Here is a 19,214-nt window from a genome sequence, read left to right as displayed (position 1 = left end):
ATCTTCAGAGATCTACTTAATACATAAAAACAGGAAGAGGAAGATGGTGGTGAGGTAGAAGGGAGCAGATTCCAATTTCCCCTACACATGGGAGAAAAACCTAGCCGATCTATGGAGGAACAGAGCAAACAGCCAACAGTACCCCAGCATATATGAAAATAAGAGACCAAAAATTGTAGCAGACACTGAAAAACCAGACGGTGAGGAGAGTGCTTCAGGACAATAAGGGCACAGGGACCAAGGCAGCTGCAGCCCCAGGCCTGGCGCACGCGGTCTGCCACAGAGTCCTTGGGAGAGAGCTGGGTCAATTCCTCCTTTCCCTGCCAAACAAGGTTTAAGCAGCACCAGGAGACACCTGGTTGTTTCAAGTCACAGACAGGGGAACAAGGCCTAAGCGGAAAACACACAAGCGCTGTGAGCACCAGTGCAATCTATGGATGCCGGCTGGGGAGAGTTGAGAGTCGCACAGCAACGGGCCCTGACCCCAGTAGTCACTGGACCGGATGGAGAATTGTGCTGTGCGAGAGGCCAGGCCACTGTACAGCATAGCAGGCGTGAGTACGAGGAATATCTCAAGGAAAAAAAAAAAAACGTGAAAACAGGTATACACTGTTTGGGGAATTCTCCTGTAGCAATCACTCTGGCCTCCTCCCCACCCGGCCGTACAGCGATCCCGAGGTTGCGGGGAAGGTTGCAGGGAATGCCCTGCACACCCCCATTGCACTGGGAAAGGGGCGCACCTAAACCCGGAAGACGGACGCAGGCTGGCCAAGCACACGCGTGCCCGCGCCTCAGCCCACAGTGGTAACCCTGGGGAAAGTGCACTCTGAGGAAGGCCTGGATCCCACACCCAAGGCGCTGGGGAGAGGCGCCAGGCAAGCTATGGGGAGAGTGCACGCGAGGCTGACTGAGTGTAGATTCAGAAGGGAGAAAAGCAATACCAATCGCCCCTCATCCTGCTGCAGCCAGCAAAACCAGAAAAAACAGTTTGGCCAGTTTGAAAGCAACAAGAGGTTTTATTTTTTTAAGTAATTTTTTAATTTTTATTATTTTTTTATCTTTCAATTCCTTTCTCCTCTCTTTCCTTCTTTCTTGCTTTATTCCTTCTTCCTTGCCTTCCAAATTTATCTCTTCTTCCTTCCTTCTTCTGCTTTTTTTTTAAATACCCACAAGTAAGACAAAAAAAAAACCTCGAACTGTGGAAGACCCCAGTTGGACCCAAAGAGGGGGCAACCCAACACCTGAGGCACTGAGACAAATTTCACATTGCTATTACAGAGAACCTGCAAGTTATTGCATATTTGTATTATTATTTTTTATTCTTCTTACATCTTTTATTTCAATAGTATTTATGTATTCCTCTTCCTCCTCTACAGTCTTCTTTGCTTGGCTGGTGATATTATATCATTTGCCAGGTTTCCCCTGTTCTCTCTTTCATAGTGTATTGCTATGAAATGTTCACTTTACTTCATTTGTGTTCCATTAGCACACTACTCAAGGTCCTATACTCCCTATTCTTCTTATCCAGATCACATAGATTGTGTCATATGATTGTTGCCCTAATATTACTGTAAATAATACCTGTTACACACAATTGTAAATACTTCACAACACCCCTCCCAGATCTTAGCCCACCTCACAATTTCCTGAACTCTATTACTCTAGTGGTTAACTCTATTCTATCACACTACAACTATTTACTATCCATTACTCTCACCTTCCCTCAGAATCTGACCTCCACAACCTCACTGCTTTCTAGATACAACTCAAAATCCTTCCCAACCTAACAAGGGTCTTATCTTCTTCCCACCCTTTCTGAAAAGTGGCTAGTTGGGTGGAACATCAGAGTTAATGCTATACATAGCAAAAGGATCTCCTGTCTCTTCTCTACTGCCTGCTACTGTAAATAGCATAGAAACTCTCCTGCTATCTCAAACCATTTTGCCTTCCCTCTCCAATGATTACAAAAAAGAGTATGAGGAAGCAGTGAACACCAGGATACCCACTGGAAGAGGAAACCCAACAACAAAAGAACCAACAGAAAACAACAAAGAAGGGGAAGGAGGGAATGAAAGGTACACTAACCTCAATCCAGGACCTATCTGGAAAAACAAATAAATAGTAGAGAAATTACCCATTACAAACAACTGAAGAAGAGCAAGAGAGAATCCTCCAAACCTTGTAAACATGGAATAACCAGCTTCAACACAACCTGCCCTCATCAGCACAACAAAATACAACAGGTGGTGGACACAGTGACCCTCAGTTAACCAGCTGGTGGGAAGGAGACACCAAAGAAAGACTCAACAACAATCAAAACCCAAAGACAAACATAGACCCAACTTCAACAGCAGCCCAAGACCAGTGAGCTCGGGAGATCAAGGAGACTGCACCACTCAATCTCACAGGTATTCTTCCACAGAAGTTCACACCATAAATCCAAGGAGCCAGAACAGATCAATTTAAGAAGCCGAGGTTAACAAGAACAGTCTCACAAACAATGGGAACACAAAAACAATCCCAAAATGAAAGGAAAGGAGGAAGCCTCAAAAAGAATGTGAAATGAAATAGAGGTAACTCAACTATCAGATATTGAGTTCAAACCAATGTTTATCAGGAAGGTCAATGAACTCACAAAGAATTACCAGAAACCACAGGGAAACTACAATGAACTCACTGCAAACTATATCAACATGAAAAAGGAAATAGAAACTATCAACAAGGGCCAAGAGGAAATGTAGAATACCATTTCTGAACTGAAGAACACAGTAGAAGGAATCAAAAGCAGGATCGATTAAGAAGATCAGATCACTGAGCTGGAGGACAAAGTACAAAAAAAATACCCAGAAAGAGCAAGAAAAGGAAAAGAGGCTCAGAAAGAATGAAGAGGGATTAAGAGAAATGCAAGACAATGTGAAATGTAATATTATCTGTATAATAGGGATACCAGAAAGAGAAGAACAGCAAGAGATAGAAAACCTATTTGAAAAAGTAATGATGGAAAACTTCCATAATTTGATGAGAGAAAAAGTCACACAAATCCAGGAAACATGGAGAGGAATCCAAAGGCACACACTTCAGGACATATCATCATTAAAATGGCAAAATTCCAAGACAAAGAGAGAATCTTAAAGGCAGCAAGGGAGAAACAGGAAGTAACATACAAGGGAGCCCCAATAAGGTTAGCAACTGATTTCTCAGTGGAAACACTCCAAGCCAGAAAAGAATGGCAAGAAATATTCCAGGTAATGAGAACCAGAGGTCTGCAGCCAAGATTACTTTATTCAGCAAGGTTGTCAATCAAGATAGAAGACCAAAAAAGGACCTTCCCAGACAAAAGAAGTCTAAAGGAATACACCTCCTCTAAACCAGCTCTGCAAGAGATGCTAAAAGGACTACTTTAAGGAAAGGCAGAAAAAGAGAGACAAAGAGGAACACAGGCACAAAAATAGCAATGAATAATCAATGAACCTATCAATAATAACCTTAACCATAAGTGGATTAAATGTTCCAATTAAAAGACATACAATAGCTGAATGGATAAAAAAGGAAGACCCATATATATGCTGCCTACAAGAGACCCACCTCAAGACAAAAGACCTACACAGACAGAAAGTGAAGGGCTGGAAACAAATTTTCCAAGCAAACACACATGGAAAAAAAAGCTGGGGTAGCAATACCCATATCAGACAAAATAGACTCCGAAAAAAGGGCCATAAAGAGACACCCAGAAGGTGACTTCATAATACTCAAGGGAAGAATCCATCAAGAAGACATAAACATTGTAAATATATATGCACCTAACATAGCACCAAAATATATAAGGAAAATCTTGGAAGACTTCAAGAAAGATATTGACAGCAACACAATTATAGTAGGGGATTTCAACACCCACTGTCAAAAATGGATAGGTCTTCCAAACAAAATATCAACAGAGATGTGGCATTGAACAAAGCTCTACGTGAAATGGACTTAACTGATATGTATAGAGTCATTCATCCCAAAGAAGGTTAAATACACATTCTTTTCAAATGCTCATGGAACATTTTCAAAGATAGTCCACATGATAGGACACAAAACAAGCCTCAACAAATTCAGGAAAATTGAAATCCTACCATGAATTTTCTCTGACCACAAGGGACTGAAACTAGAAACGAACCCCATGGGAAAAAACCTAAAACACTCAAAATCATGGATTTGACTAGCATTCTATTAAACAATGAATGGGTCAAGAATGAAATTAGGGAAGAAATCAAAAAGTTTCCGGAAACAAAGGAAAATGAGTTCACAACAAACCAAAACTTATGGGACACAGCAAAGGCAGTCCTGAGAAGAAGGTCATAGCAATACAGTTCTACCTAAAAAAGATAGAACCATTCCGAATAAACAACTGAACCCGACAGTTACAAGAACTGGAGGAACAACAACAAAGACAGCCCAGAGCAAGTAGAAGGAAGGAAATAAACAAGATCAAAGCAGAATTAAATGACATAGAGAATAAAAGCAAAATTATAAGGATCAATGCGTCCAGGAGCTGGTTCCTTGAAAAGAAAAACAAAATCAACAAGCCTTTAGGCACACTCATCAGGAAAAAAAGAGAGAGGACCCAAATAAACAAAATCAGAAATGAAAGAGGAGAGATTACAACTGACACCATAGAAATACAAAGGTAGTAAGAAATTACCATGAAGAACTGTATGCCAAGAAATTTGAAAACCTAGGTGAAAGGACAAATTTCTAAAAAATATAATCTCCAAAACCCAATGAAGAAGAAGCAGAAAGCCTGAACAGACCCATAACAATAGATAATATTGAAGCAGTAATAAAAAAACTCCCCACACACTAAAGTCCTGGACTAAATGGTTTCACAGTAGAATTCTACAATGGATTTAAGGAAGAGCTAAACCCTATTCTTCACAGACTATTCGAAGAAACACAAAATGATGGAAGACTCCCAAACTCTTTTATGAAGCCAGCATCATCCTAATCCCAAAAATCAGATAAAGACACAACAAAGAAAGAAAACTTCAGGCCAATGTCACTGATGAACATAGATGCTAAAATCCTCAACAAAATATTGGTAAACCGCATCGAAGAATACATTAAAAAGATCATACACATAACCAAGTGGGATTCCTCCCAGGGATGCAAGGATGGTTCAACATTCGGAAATCAGTAAATATAATACATCACATTAAAAAAGTCAAAAATACCATCATATCAATAGTTGCAGAAAAAAACATTTGATTAGGTACAGCACCCATCTGTCCTAAAAATGCTCGGCAAAGTGGGAACAGAGGGAGGATTCCTCAACATAATAAAGGCCATATATGAGAGACCTACAGCCAACATCATACTCAACTGGCAAAAACTTAAATCTTTTCCACTAAGACCAGGAAGAACACAAGGAAGTACATTCACCACTTCTATTCAATATAGTATTGCAAGTTTTAGGCACAGCAATCTGACAAAAAAGGAAATAAAAGGCATCCAAATAGGAAAAGGGGAAACAAAACTGTCACTGTTTGCAGATGACATGATAATGTACATAGAAAATCCTATAGAGTTGGCCAAAGAACTGCTCGACCTAATAAATGAATTTCGCAAAACAGCAGGTTACAAAGTCAATATCCAGAAATCAAAGGCAGTTTTGTATACCAACAATGAAACAGCAGAAGCAGAAATCAAGAAAAGAATCCCATTCGATATAGCAAAAAGAAAAATAAAATACCCATGAATAAACCTAACCAAAGAGGTAAAAGATCTGTATTCAGAAACCTACACAACACTGAAGAAAGAAATCAAGGAAGACACAAACAAATGGAAATATACACTGTGTTCATGGATCGGAAGGATTAACATCATCAAAATGTCCATACTACCCAAAGCAATTTACAGATTCAATGCAATACCTATTAAAGTACCAATGGCATATTTCACAGACATAGAACAAACACTTCAAAAAATTTATATGGAACCATAAACAAGCCCAAAGACCTGCTGCAATTTTGAAAAAGAAGAGCAAAGTAGGAGGAATCACAATACCAGATCCCAAACTGTATTACAAGGCCACTATAATCAAAACAGCCTGGTACTGGCATAAAAACAGGCAAATGGACCAATGGAACAGAACAGAGAGCCCAGAAATAAACCCAAGTCTCTACAGTCAATTAATATTCAAGAAAGGGGGCAGCAATGTAAAATGGAGCAAAAATAGCCTCTTCAACAAATGGTGTTGGGAGAGCTGGATAGCTACATGCAAAAAAATGAAACTCGAGTACCAACTTACACCATACACACAAAAATAAATACAAGGTGGATGAAACATTTAAATATAAGCCATGATACCATTAAAGTCCTAGAGGAGAACATAGGCAGGAAAATCTTAGATATTACACGCAGCAACATTTTTACCGATATGTCCCCTACAGCAATGGACATAAAGGATAGAATAAACAAATGGGATCTCATCAAAATAAAAAGCTTCTGCACAGCTAAAGAAAACAGTATTAAAATAAAAAGAGAACCAACTGTACAGGAAAACAAATTTGCCAATGATACCTCAGACAAGGGTTTAATCTCCAAAATATATAAAGAACTTACATGACTCCACTCTAAGAAGACAAGCAACCCAATTAAAAAATAGGCAAAGGACTTGAACAGACACTTCTCCAAGGAGGACATACAGAGCATCCAGAGACACATGAAAAGATGCTCAGTATCACTAGCTATCAGAGAGATGCAAATTAAAACCACAACAAACCAGTCAGAATGGCCATCATAAACAAAGCAACAAACAACAAGTGCTGGAGAGGTTGTAGACAAAAGGGAACCCTAGTGCACTGTTGGTGGGAGTGCAGACTGGTACAATCACTATGGAAAACAGTATGGAACTTTCTCAAAAAACTAAAAATTGATCTGCCTTTTGACCGAGTAATTCCACTGCTAGGATTATATCCTAAGAACACTAAAACACCAATACAAAAGAACCTAGGCACCCCAATGTTCATAGCAGCACAATTTACAATAGCCAAGTGCTAGAAGCAACCTAGGTGCCCATCAGTAAATGAATGGATCAAAAAACTATGGTACATTTACACAATGGAATTCTATGCAGCAAAAAGAAAGAAGGAGCTCCTACCCTTTGCAACAGCATGGATGGTATTGGAGAGAATTATGCTAAGTGAAATAAGCCAGGCAGTGAAAGACAAATACCATATGATCTTACCTTTAACAGGAACCTAAACAACAAAATAAACAAACAAGCAAAATATAACCAAAGACACTGAAATAGAGAACATGCTGACAGTGACCAGAGGGGAGAGGTGGGGGAATTTCAGGGGAAAAGGGAAAGGGTTTACATAAACAAGTATAAAGGACACATGGAGAAAAACCAGGTGGGGTTGAAGTGGGAGGGAGGTGGAGAGGGCTGGGGAGGTTGGCTGGGATGTGAGTAAAAGACAGAAAACTGTACTTGAACAACAATTTAAATAAAAAGAAAACATGGAATTTAAATTAAAAAATACATAAAAACAAATACAAATAAGCAGCCAAAATGGGAAGACAAATAAACAGATCTCAAATGAAAGAAGAAAATTCTCCATAAGAGCTAGGTGGCCCTGCTGCTATGGCTCAGTGGATTGAGTGACAGAATGTGAACCAAATGATCACCGGATCAATTTCTAGTCAGGGCACATGCCTGGATTGTGGGCCAGGTCCTCAGTAGAGAATGTGCCAGAGACAGCCAGACATTGATGTTTCTCTCCCTCTCTTTCGCCCTCCCTTCCCCTCTCTGTAAAAATAAATAAATAAAATGTTTAAAAACAAAGAAAAAGAACTAGATGAATGGAGGCAAACAATTTATCTGATAGATAGTTTAATAATTATAAGGACACTGAACAGAATGAAAAAAGACATGGAAAGCATAAAAGAGGTCCAGTCAGAAATAAAGAATGCAATATCTGAAATAAATAATATACTGACAGGAAGAAACAGTAGGTTAGATGAAGCAGAAGATTGATTCAGCAGTTTGAAAGACAAGGTAGAAAAATACAAACAGGTAGAGCACCAAAAAGTAAAACCAATTTTAAAAAATGAGAGCTTAAGAAACATTTTGAACAAAATGAAGTTTTACAACATCTGCATCATGGAAATACCAGGAGAAAAGAGTGAGCAAGAAATTGAAAACCTATTTGAAGAAATAATGACCAAAAACTTCCTTAATCTGGTGAAGAAAAAGACACATTTTCCAGGAAGTGAAGAGTCCCAAACAAGTTGGGTCCTAAGAAGGCAACAACAACACATCATAATTAAAATGGCAAGGATTAAAGAAAAGGAGAGAATCCTAAAACCCACAAGAGAAAGCAGGTAGTTACATACAAGGGAACACCAATTAGACTGTCATCTGATTTCTCAACAAAAACATGTCAGGCCAGATATGAGTGACGTGAAATATTCAAGGTGATAGAAAGCAAGTATCTACAACCAGGGCTACCTTAACTAGCAAGGCTATAATTTAAATCAAGGGAGTGACTTCTGGCCAAGATGGAAGCATAGGTTTGCCTCCTCGCACAACCAAAAGAAGGACAACAAATTTAAAAACAAAAAACAAACAGAATTGCATGAAAATTGAACTGTATGGAAGTCCAACCACCAAGCAGTTAAAGAAGAAACATTCATCTAGACGAGTAGGAGGGGCGGAGATGGGCAGTCAGGGTGGAGGACTCACAGCAAGGCAGTAGGTGGAGGACCGTGGAGGGCAAGCAGCCACCCGAGGTGCAGGTGGTCCCACACCATGTATGGATAAACCAGAAGGAACTACTGGGGAGCAAGACAGACAGCGCAACCCAGAGTTCTAGCATGGGGAAATAGAGCCTCAAAATCTCTGACTGAAAAAACCAATGGGGGTTGCAGCAGCAGGAGAAACTCCCAGCCTCACAGGAGTATTTGTTAAAGAAACACATAGGCTGCTAGAATGTACACAAAACTACCCCCCTGGGAATCACCACAAGAAGAACCCGATTTGCTTGTGGATAGTAGGGGAAGAGACTGAAAGCCTCAGAGAACTGAGCAAGCAGCATTGTTCCCTCTAGGCCATCTCCCCCTCATACAGTGCCACAACACAGCTGACATGGGTTTCCCTGCCCTGCTAAATACCTTAGGCTCTATCCCTTACTATGTAATACATGCACCGAGAGAAAAAAAAAATATCCCAAATGAAAGAACAGATCAAAGCTTTAGAAAAAAATACAACTAAGTGATGAAGAAATAACCAACCTATCAGATGCAAAGTTCAAAACACTGGTAATCAGGATGCTCCAGGAACTGGTTGAGTATGGTCACAAAATAGAGGAAAGAGTGAAGGCTATGAAAAGTAAATTAAAGGAAAATGCACAGGGAACCAACAGTGATGGGAGGGAAACCAGGACTCAGATCAATGCTTTGGAGAAGGAAGACATAAACATTCAACCAGAACAGAATGAAGAAATAAAAATTCAAAAATATGAGGAGAGGTTTAAGAACCTCTGGGACAACTTTAAATATTCCAACATCTGAATCATAGGGGTGCCAGAAGGAGAAGAGAAAGAGCAACAAGTAGAAAAGTTATTTGAACAAATAATGAAGGAGAACTTCCCCAATATGGCAAAGGAAATAGACTTCCAGGAAGACCAGGAAGCTCAGAGAGTCCCAAGGAAGTTGGACCCAAGGAGGAACACACCAAGGCACATCATAATTACATTAGCCAAGATAAAAATGAAAGAGAGAATCCTAGAAGCAGCAAGAGATAAGGAAACAGTTACCTACAAAGGAGTTCCCATCAGACTGTCAGCTGATTTCTCAAAAGAGACCTTGCAGGCAAGAAGGGTCTAACAAGAAGTATTCCAAGTCATGAAAGGCAAGGACCTACATCCAAGATTGCTCTATCCAGCAAAGCTCTCATTTAGAATGGAAGGGCAGATAAAGTGCTTCTCAGATAAGGTCAAGTTAAAGGAATTCATCATCAGCAGGCCCTTATTTTATGAAATGTTAAAGGGACTTATCTAGGAAAAGAAGATGAAGAATAAACATGTATAGTAAAAGGACAGCAAACTCACAATTATTAACAAACACACCTAAAGCAAAACCAAAAGAAACTAAGCAAACAACTAGACAGGAACAGAGCCACAGAAATGGAGATCACATGGAGGGTTAGCAACAGGGGAGTGGGAGGAGGAGAGAGGGGGAAAAGGTATAGAGAATAAGTAGCATAGATTGTAGGTTGAAAATAGATAGAGGGAGGGTAAGGATAGTATGGGAAATGTAGAAGCTAAAGAACTTATAAGTGTGACACATGGACATGAACTAAAGGGGGGAATGTGGGTGGGAGAGGGTGTACAGGGTGGAGGGGAGTGAAGGGGGGAAAATGGGACAACTCTAATAGCATAATCAATAAAATATATTAAAAAAACAAAGATGGTCTGTTTGGGTAAAAATCCCATCTTCTCAGATTACCTGCCATCTGAATAAAGTGCCCATAAAGATTCAAAAAAAAAACAACTCTCACCAAAGTGGGGATACAGGGAATACCCCTTAACATAATTAGGCCATTTATGACAAACCTACTGCCAGCATCATACTCAATGGGCAAAAACTACAAAAGCTCTCCTTAAGACTGGGTACATGACAGGGATGTCTGTTTTCACTTCTCTTATTAAACATAGTACTAGAAGCCCTAGCCACAGCAATCAGACAAGAACAAGAAACAAAAGTCATCATAATTGGAAAGGAAAAAGTAAAACTGTCTCTATTTGCAGATGACATGATACTATACATATTGAACCCCAAAGATTTCACAAAAAAACCACTAGAACTTATAAATGAGTTCAGCAAAGTAGCAGGATACAAAATTAATATTCAGAAATCAGCTGTTATTTTTATTTGCCAATAACGAACTAACTGAAAGGGAAATTAAGAAAACAATCCCATTCACAATTGCTTCAAAAAGAGATAAAATACCTAGGAATAAACTTAACCAAAGATGCAAAAGACCTGTACTCAGAAAATTATAAGACACTGAAGAAAGAAAGTGAAGAAGACACAAATAAGTGGAAGCACATACTGTGTTCATGGACAAGAAGAATTAACATCATTAAAATGTGCATACTACCCAAAGCAACACAGATTCCTATAGATTCACACAATTCCTATTAAGATTTCAATGATGTCTTTCATAGAACTAGAACAAATATTCCAAAAATTTGTATGGAACCAAAAAACACCCTGAATAGTAAAAGTGATCTAGAAAAAGAAGAACAAAATTAGAAGAATGACGCTGACTAATGTCAAACTACAATGAGGCCATAATAATCAAAACAACATGGTACTGGCATAAAAACAGACACATAGATCAATGGAACAGAAAAGAGACCCCAAAACTAAACCCACACCTTTATGTCAATATTCAGCAGAGGAAGCAAGCCCTTACAATGGGCTAAAGATACTTGATTCAATAAATGGTACTGGGAAAACTGGACAGATTATGTGCAGAAAAATGAAACTAGACTTCTTAAACCACACATAAGAATAAATTCAAACTGGATTAAAGACTTAAATGTTAGACCCAAACCCATAAAAATCCTAAAAGAAAACATAAGCAGCAAAATCTCAGACAGCTCGTAGAAACATTTTATCAGGTACATCTCCCCAGGCAAGGGACACAAAAGAAAAAGTAAACAAATAGGACTATATCAAACTAAAAAGTTTTTGCACAGCAAAGGAAATCATCAAAAAAATAAAAAGACAACCCATGGAAAGGGACAACACATTTGTCAATACATCTAACAAGATGTTAATAGTCAAAATTCATAATGAATTTATAAAACTCAGTGCCAAAAAAATGAACCCAATTAAAAATGGGTAAAGGACTTGAATACACACTTCTCCAAAGAGGATATACAGATGGTCAATAGACATATGAAAAGATGCTGAACATCACTAACGATCACAGAAATGCAAATTACACCCACAATTAGGTATCATCTCACACCCATCAGAATGGCTATCATCAATAAATCAACAAACAAGTGATGGTGGGGATGTGGAAAAAGGGGGACCCTTTTGCACTGTTGATGGGAATGCAGACCGGTGCAGCTACTGTGGAAAGCAATATGGAGATACCTCAAAATATTAAAGATGAATCTGCCTTTTGACCAGCCCTCTCACTTCTGGGAATATGTCTGAAGGAACACAAAATACTATCATAAAAGAACATAAGGATCCCTATGTTCATTGCATCATTATTTACAACTGCCAAGATATAATCCAAGTGTCCATCAGTAGATAAGTAGATAAAGCAACTATGGAACATTTACACAATGGAATACCACTCAGCCACAAAAAAAGAAGAAAATTTGACCCTTCGTGACACTATGGATGAACATGAAGAACATTATGAGAACTGAAGTAAACCAATCAGAGAAAGACAAATACCATTTGATTTCACTCATATGTGCAACCTAATCTACAAACTGAAGTAACATGGAAAATAGAGACAGACTCACAGATGAAGAGCAGGATGACAGCTAAGAAGGGGGTGGGTAGGTTAAGAGGTGGAGGGATTGAGCAAAAAGAAAAAAGGACCATGGACATGGACAACATTTGGTGATTGCAGGGGGAGGTGGTATAAGGGGACTAAATGGTAATGGAAAAAAAGACAATAAATTTTTTTTAAAGAATGATTTGCTGTACCAAAATAGGAAAATAAACCAAAAACAAAGAAGACCTGGAATTAAAGGAATCAGAGATCCAACAAAAGAGGCTAAAGGGAGGTCCCCATGATACCTGCTATGCACTAGATACAAACAACCAGTCCATAAAAGAGAAGATCAAAAACTGATAAAATCAATATATAACAATACAGGGAAAGTAAAGAGTTTGACAAAGTGCCAACATGGAGTTGTTTTAGACATGCATGGGAGGGCGCAGTGAAAGTTAAACCTCATCTTTATAATAGGAAGTCAATAAACAAGGTTTGAAGCTCAAAAATAAAGTACCAATTTAAGGGTGTTACAAGTCTGAAGAATCAGCTAAGAGTTGGAAGCAGATGTTTCTGGGAAAAGGGATGCGACATGGAGTAATATACGTTGGGGGGGCTATTTTTGTTAATAAACAGGTGGCACCATTTGGTGCTTTAAATTATATTCATATTCTACTTTCATTAAAAACTAAAAACATAAAAAAGATTACAGAAATGAATCAAAATAGCACCATCTTTGATCAAACAAGATTAAAACTATTAATGTCACTGATTTAACTCAGATTTACTCATCTTTAAAGATATAATACAAAACAAAAAGCCCACTATTTTCCATTGGTTATTACCTTCTGATTTTCCTCCACTTCGGTTCTAAGTTCTGAACCCACAGCAGTTTTTGTTATAGCTCTAAGGAAATAAAAACGTTATTAGTGCTCAGGTTAATATTTGACATCAACATCTTCAATTTCCCTATATTTAAGTATGAAATAATAAATTGATTAATAAATTATAAAAACCCAATGAAAAAAAAACTTTAAACTTTTATAATTGATAAATGTATTTCTCCTCTCTGATGTGTATTTTTTTCATGATTATAAGCTACAATACCAAGGAAAAGTAGTAGTAATGACAGCACTTTAGTGCAAGTGCAGTTATTTCCAAGATCTTAGTTAAGTATATATAACTCTATTCCTGTATATGATCTCTACAGCTCACAGGTTAGACAATAATGTTAAATAAATTAAGGAAACAGACAGCTCATTTCATTTAAGAACTTGTGGTGAAGATGGAATAAAGGAGAACATACTACATGATTTATAAGTCCTGTGTGAGAAGTATTTTCAAGACTAATCAAACAAAGAAATTCTAAAAATTTGGCTTTTAAAACAATTTTGCCTTGCATTGGAGATGTAGAGGACAATTACACAATTGAAAGCAATACCAGAAAACTGTATTCAAAATCTTACTCTGTCATTATGAACAAGTCAACCTCTATAAACCATTTTCTTCATCAAGATTAAATAAAATGATATATATGAAACTCTTCAGAAAGAAAAACATTACCATCCATGTGAGACCCTAGAATGGTTATGCTCAACACATTAGATTTTGTTAACTCATCCAATCCAGAAAGGCAGTTATCATTATTATCATTTCACTGCTTAGGAAAGTGTTTATTTACAAAGTTCATACAACTAGGAAGTGTCGTGCCAGGTATACAACCAATATGGGTCTCATCAACCACACAATGCAGAATCTGGCCACCTTCTCAGAAGGAGAGTACCATTAGCAGTATGGTGTTGGTAGTAAGAAAACTTTCCTTCTCTGAGCACTTGTGTATTTTAATTGATTCACTTTGGATATGAACGTGAAGCTAATTAGGAATATGTTCAGGAGATGAATGCCTCAAAACCTTATTATTCTATATTACCTGGCTTTGGTAGGAAAATTTTGACTAAGATCCTTCATAACCACCAAAGCTAATTCAATAGGAGCAGCCAATATTCGGGCAGCAGTCTGGAAACTTAGATCTGTAACAATGGCAAATACAATATAAAGTATATTAATATAATGCAATAAGAAATAGGAAAAAAACACATTTATCTCCCATTATTTTCTTGGTAACTAAGAATGCCTTAGAATAAAACCTTTTTGAAGAGTGCCCATCATATAATTTCAGGTTTTATTGACTTCCTCGGACCTAGGGTGTTTATTATAACCATTTTTTGATCCACCTGCATAAAACAATAGGGCACATATGAAAACATTTGGCACAGGATAAATCCATCTCACATCCTTTTCCTTCTGAATTTACAACAAACCTCAAAAAGTATAATGAAAGTTTTTAGTAAATTATCTTGAGAAAAAAATACTTGATAAAATACTTGATATTTTGTACAAGAAATGCAAACATACATTCTCCCATACTAAAAGGACTCTGGCATTTGATAGATACATTGTTTAGTAAATGTATAAAGATAAATGAAGACCAAGACAAATATGTTTGTATACTATAAGCTTATGCATTTGGTCAAAGAAAGGTCTGGCACTCATTTACATGTATTACTTCTCCATTCTGTTATGTCTATAAAAGGAGTTTTGTTTTATTTCATAGTTAATTTTTTATAGTTTATACTAAACAGATGTCCCATTATTTCCCCCAACTCCTCCCTCCATCCAGCCCAACACCCTTATCCCCAGTCAATGCCCACACTGTTGTTCATGTCCGTGGGTCCTTCATGAATGTTAGTTGACTAATACCTTCACCTTCTTTCAATCAGTCCCCACCTCCCCCTTCTCTTCTTACAGCTGTCAGTCTATTCCATGATTCCATGTCTCTGGTTCCATTTTACTCATTAGTTTATTTTCCTTATTAGATTCCTCTTGTGAGATCATGATATGTGTCTTTCATCTACTGACTTATTTCACTTAGCATAATAGTTTGCAGTTCTATCCATGCTGTAGCAAAAAGCAGGAATTCCTTCTCTTTTACTGCTGCATAGCATTTCATTGTGTAAATGTATCATGATTGTTTTTAATCCACTTCTCTACTGATGAGCACTTGGGCTGTTTCCAGCATTTGGCTATTGTAAATAGCACTGCTACAAACATAGTAGTGCCTAATTCTTTCAAATTGGTGACTAGAATCCTTAGCAGATAATCCCAGCGGTGGGATTGCTGGATCAAAAGGCAGTCCCATTTTTCATTTTTAAGAAAACTTCATACTGTTTTCCACAGTGGCTATAACAGTCTGCATTCCCACCAATAGTGTACTACAGCCTGCGGTTCCCACCAACAGTGCACTAGGGTTCCCTTTTCTCCACATCCTCACCAGTTTTTGTTGTTTGATGATTCATTAATGATAGTCATTTTGGCAGGTGTGAGGTGATCTCTCTCTGTGATTTTCATTTGCATCTCTCGGATTGCTAGTGATGTTGAACACCTTATTATATGTCTATGTGCCATTTCTACATCCTCCTTGGAGAAGTGTCTATTCAGGTTCTTTGCCCATTTATTAATTGGATTAATTGTCTTCCTGGTGTTGAGTCATGTGACTTCTTTATATATTTTGGAGATTAAACCCTTGCCAAAGTATCATTAGCAAATATGTTCTCCAATACAGTTGGTTCCCTTTTTATTTTCATAATAGTTTATTTAGCCATGCAAAAGCTTTTTAATTTCATGTAGAACCATTTGTCTATATTTATTCTTCTAATTCTCTAGCCCTAGGAGATATATCAGCAAAAATACTGCTATGTGAGATATCTGAAATTATACTGCCTATGTTTTTCACTAGGATTTTTATGGTATCCCAATTTATATCTAAGTTTTTTTATCCACTTTGAACTTGTTCTAGTGTGTCCTGTAAGTTGGAGGCCTAGTATCATTTTTTTTTGCACGTACTAGTCCAGTTCTCCCAACACCATTTAATGAAGGGACTAACTCCCATTGTATGCTCATGCACCCTTTGTCAAATATTAATTGACTCTAAAGACATGAGTTTATTTCCGAGCTCTCTATTCTGTTCCATTGATCTATGTGTCTGTTTTTATGCCAGTACTAGACTTTTTATTATAAGGGTCTCTTAGTATAGTTTGATATCAAGAATTGTGATATCAAACTTTGTTCTTCTTTCTCAGTACTGTTCAGGCTATAGGGGGTCTTTTTTGGTTCTATATACATTTTTAGAATATTTATTCTAGATCTATAAAATATGCCTTTCATATTTTATTAGGAATTGCATTGAATCTATAGATTGCTTTGGGTAGTATGCACATTTTAATGATGTTAATTCTTCCAATCCATGAACATGGTCTATGCTTCCATTTATTAGTATCTTCCTCAATTTCTTTATTCAGTGTTCTATAGTTTTTAGAATACAGATCTTTTAACACCTTGGTTAAATTTATTCCTAGGTACTTTATTTTGTTGGTGCTAAAGATCTTTTTCTTTCTCTGAGAGTTCATTGTTGGCATACATAAAGGCCATCAATTTCTGAATATTGACTTTGTATCCCACAATTTTGCCAAATACACCTATTAGGTCAAGTAGTTTTTTGGAACTTATAGGGTTTTCTATGTATACTATCTTGTTGTCTACAAATAATGACAGTTTTACTTCTTCCTTTCCAATTTAGATGCTTTTTCTTTCTTATTCTTGTGTGATCGCTGTAGCCAGGACTTCCAGTACTATGTTGAATAAGAAGGGTGAAACTCGACACTCTTGTCTTGTTTCTGATCTTAAAGGAAATGCTTTTTAGTTTTTGCCCATGAATGTGTTGTTGGCAGTAGTTTTTTGTCTATGGCCTTTATTATGTTGAAGTTCTCTACCTCTATTCCCACCTTGCTGAGAGTTTTTATCATAAATGGGTGCTAGATTTTATCAAATGCTTTCTCTGCATCTATAAATATGATCATGTGGTTTTTGTCTTTCATTTTATGTGAGGTGTCACATTTATTGATTTGCAAATATTGTACCATTGTTAAGTTCCCAGGATATATCACACTTGATCATGGTGTATGGTCTTTTTAAGGTATTGCTGGATCCACTTTGCTAGTATTTTCTTGAGGATTTTAGTGTCTATCTTTATGAGATAATTTTGGAATTAGGATAATACCGGCCCCATAAAAAGAGTTTGTAAGTATTCCCTCTTCTTCAAATTTTTGCAATGTTTTGAGAAGGATAGGCGTTAGTTCTTCTTTGAATGTCTGGTAAATTTTGCCTGTAAAGACATCTGGTCCAGAGCTTTTGTGTGCCAGGATTTTTTTGATTACTGCTTCAATTTCTCTAGTTGTTAAAGGTCTATTCAGGTTTTCTGCTTCTTCCTGATTCTGTTTGGAAGACTATGTTTCTAGAATTTCTCCATTTCACCTAGGTTTTTCAATTTCTTAGCATATAGTTGTTCTTAGTAATTTCTTATAATCCTTTGTATTATAAAGGATTACATCCTTTCTGTGGTATCATTTGCTACTTCTCTTTCATTTCTGATTTTATTTGGGCCTTCTCTTTTTCTTTTCTTGATGAGTCTGGTAAGGGATTATCATTCTTGTTTATCTTTTCAAAGAACCAGGTCCTGGATTCATTGATCCTTTGAAATGTTTTTTTAGTCTCTATGTCATTTAATTCTGCTCTGATCTTCATAATTTCCCTCCTTCTACTAACTCTGGGCTTTGCTGGTCATTTTTCCTCTGATTCTTTTAGATATTAGGGTTCATCTTAACTGGGATTCTCTGTGCCTCCTGAACCTGTGACTCTCTCCCTCACCAAATATGGATAATTCCTGTTATTATTTCTTTAAATAGGTTTTCTATCCCTTGTTCCCTTTGTTCTCCTGGTATCTGTATGGTGCGATACTATTATATTTCATGTTGTCCCCATGTTTAAGGGGGAAGACAATGCCCTCTTAAACTATTGTCATTCTTCTTGGTCTTTTTTCATTTTGTTGCTCTGACTAGGTGTTTTTTTCCCTACCTTGTCTTCCAACTTGCCAGTTCGATACTCTGCTTCATCTAGTCCGCTTTTAATTCCTTCTAGTGTATTTTTCATTTCAGGTATCACATTCTTTATTTCCAACTGGTTCTTATTCTAGGTTTCTATGTCCTTTTTCACGAAAATGTAATTCCCACTAACTTCCATGCAGTTCTCACTAAGTTCCTTGAGAATCTACATAACCATTACTTTGAACTGTATGTCTCATAAATTGCTTGCCTCAATTTCACTTAGCTCTGTTTTGAGGATTCCTCCTTTCCTTTCATTAGGGTTTTTTTGTTTCCCCATTTTAGTTGTCTGTTTGTGTTTGTTTCTATGTATTATATTGATCTGCTTTGACTCTCTGTCTTGTGGAGGGGCCTTATATGTTAGGAGTTCCAGTATTGGGACCCAGTAGTGCAGACTCCTTGATCTCCTGATCTGGATGCTCGAGGAATGTCTTTTGTGTGGGTTATGTGGACTCTCCTGTTTTATGAGTCCTGACTGTTATTGTCCCATTTACTCTTTAGGAACTCCCTTCTGGCTGGCTAAGAGGCTCAAGCCCTACCACATTTTGTATGCTGCTATATAGGTGCTGGCAGATCAAAGTAAAACAGCACAAAGACACCACAAAAACATGCAAGCTCTTCCCCTAACCACAACAGTAATATCAATGACCAGAAAGCAAAGAATAAAAGCAGGAAGAGAAATAGAATAGTACATAAAGAGGGAA

General features: G+C 37.4%; 1 protein-coding gene across 4 annotated transcripts in view; it reads right to left on the bottom strand.

Annotated features, from left to right (window-relative positions):
• The window catches only part of UGGT1 (UDP-glucose glycoprotein glucosyltransferase 1), a 184,647-nt gene that overhangs the window by 116,180 nt on the left and 49,253 nt on the right, over positions 1-19,214 (bottom strand). For all 4 annotated transcript variants that reach the window (XM_045825843.1, XM_045825844.1, XM_045825845.1 and 1 more), the window contains 2 exons: positions 14,445-14,544; positions 13,360-13,420 (listed from right to left, as the gene is read on the bottom strand). In XM_045825843.1, the coding sequence (XP_045681799.1) occupies positions 13,360-13,420; positions 14,445-14,544 (161 nt within the window). The remainder of the gene's footprint in view (positions 1-13,359; positions 13,421-14,444; positions 14,545-19,214) is intronic.

This window comes from Phyllostomus hastatus, unplaced genomic scaffold (assembly GCF_019186645.2).
Source record: "Phyllostomus hastatus isolate PE091 unplaced genomic scaffold, TTU_PhHast_1.1 phas_scaffold_60, whole genome shotgun sequence".
In the NCBI taxonomy this organism is placed as follows: domain Eukaryota; kingdom Metazoa; phylum Chordata; class Mammalia; order Chiroptera; family Phyllostomidae; genus Phyllostomus; species Phyllostomus hastatus.
Note: the sequence above shows the minus strand (reverse complement) of the source record. Positions and strands in the feature narration are given on the sequence as shown.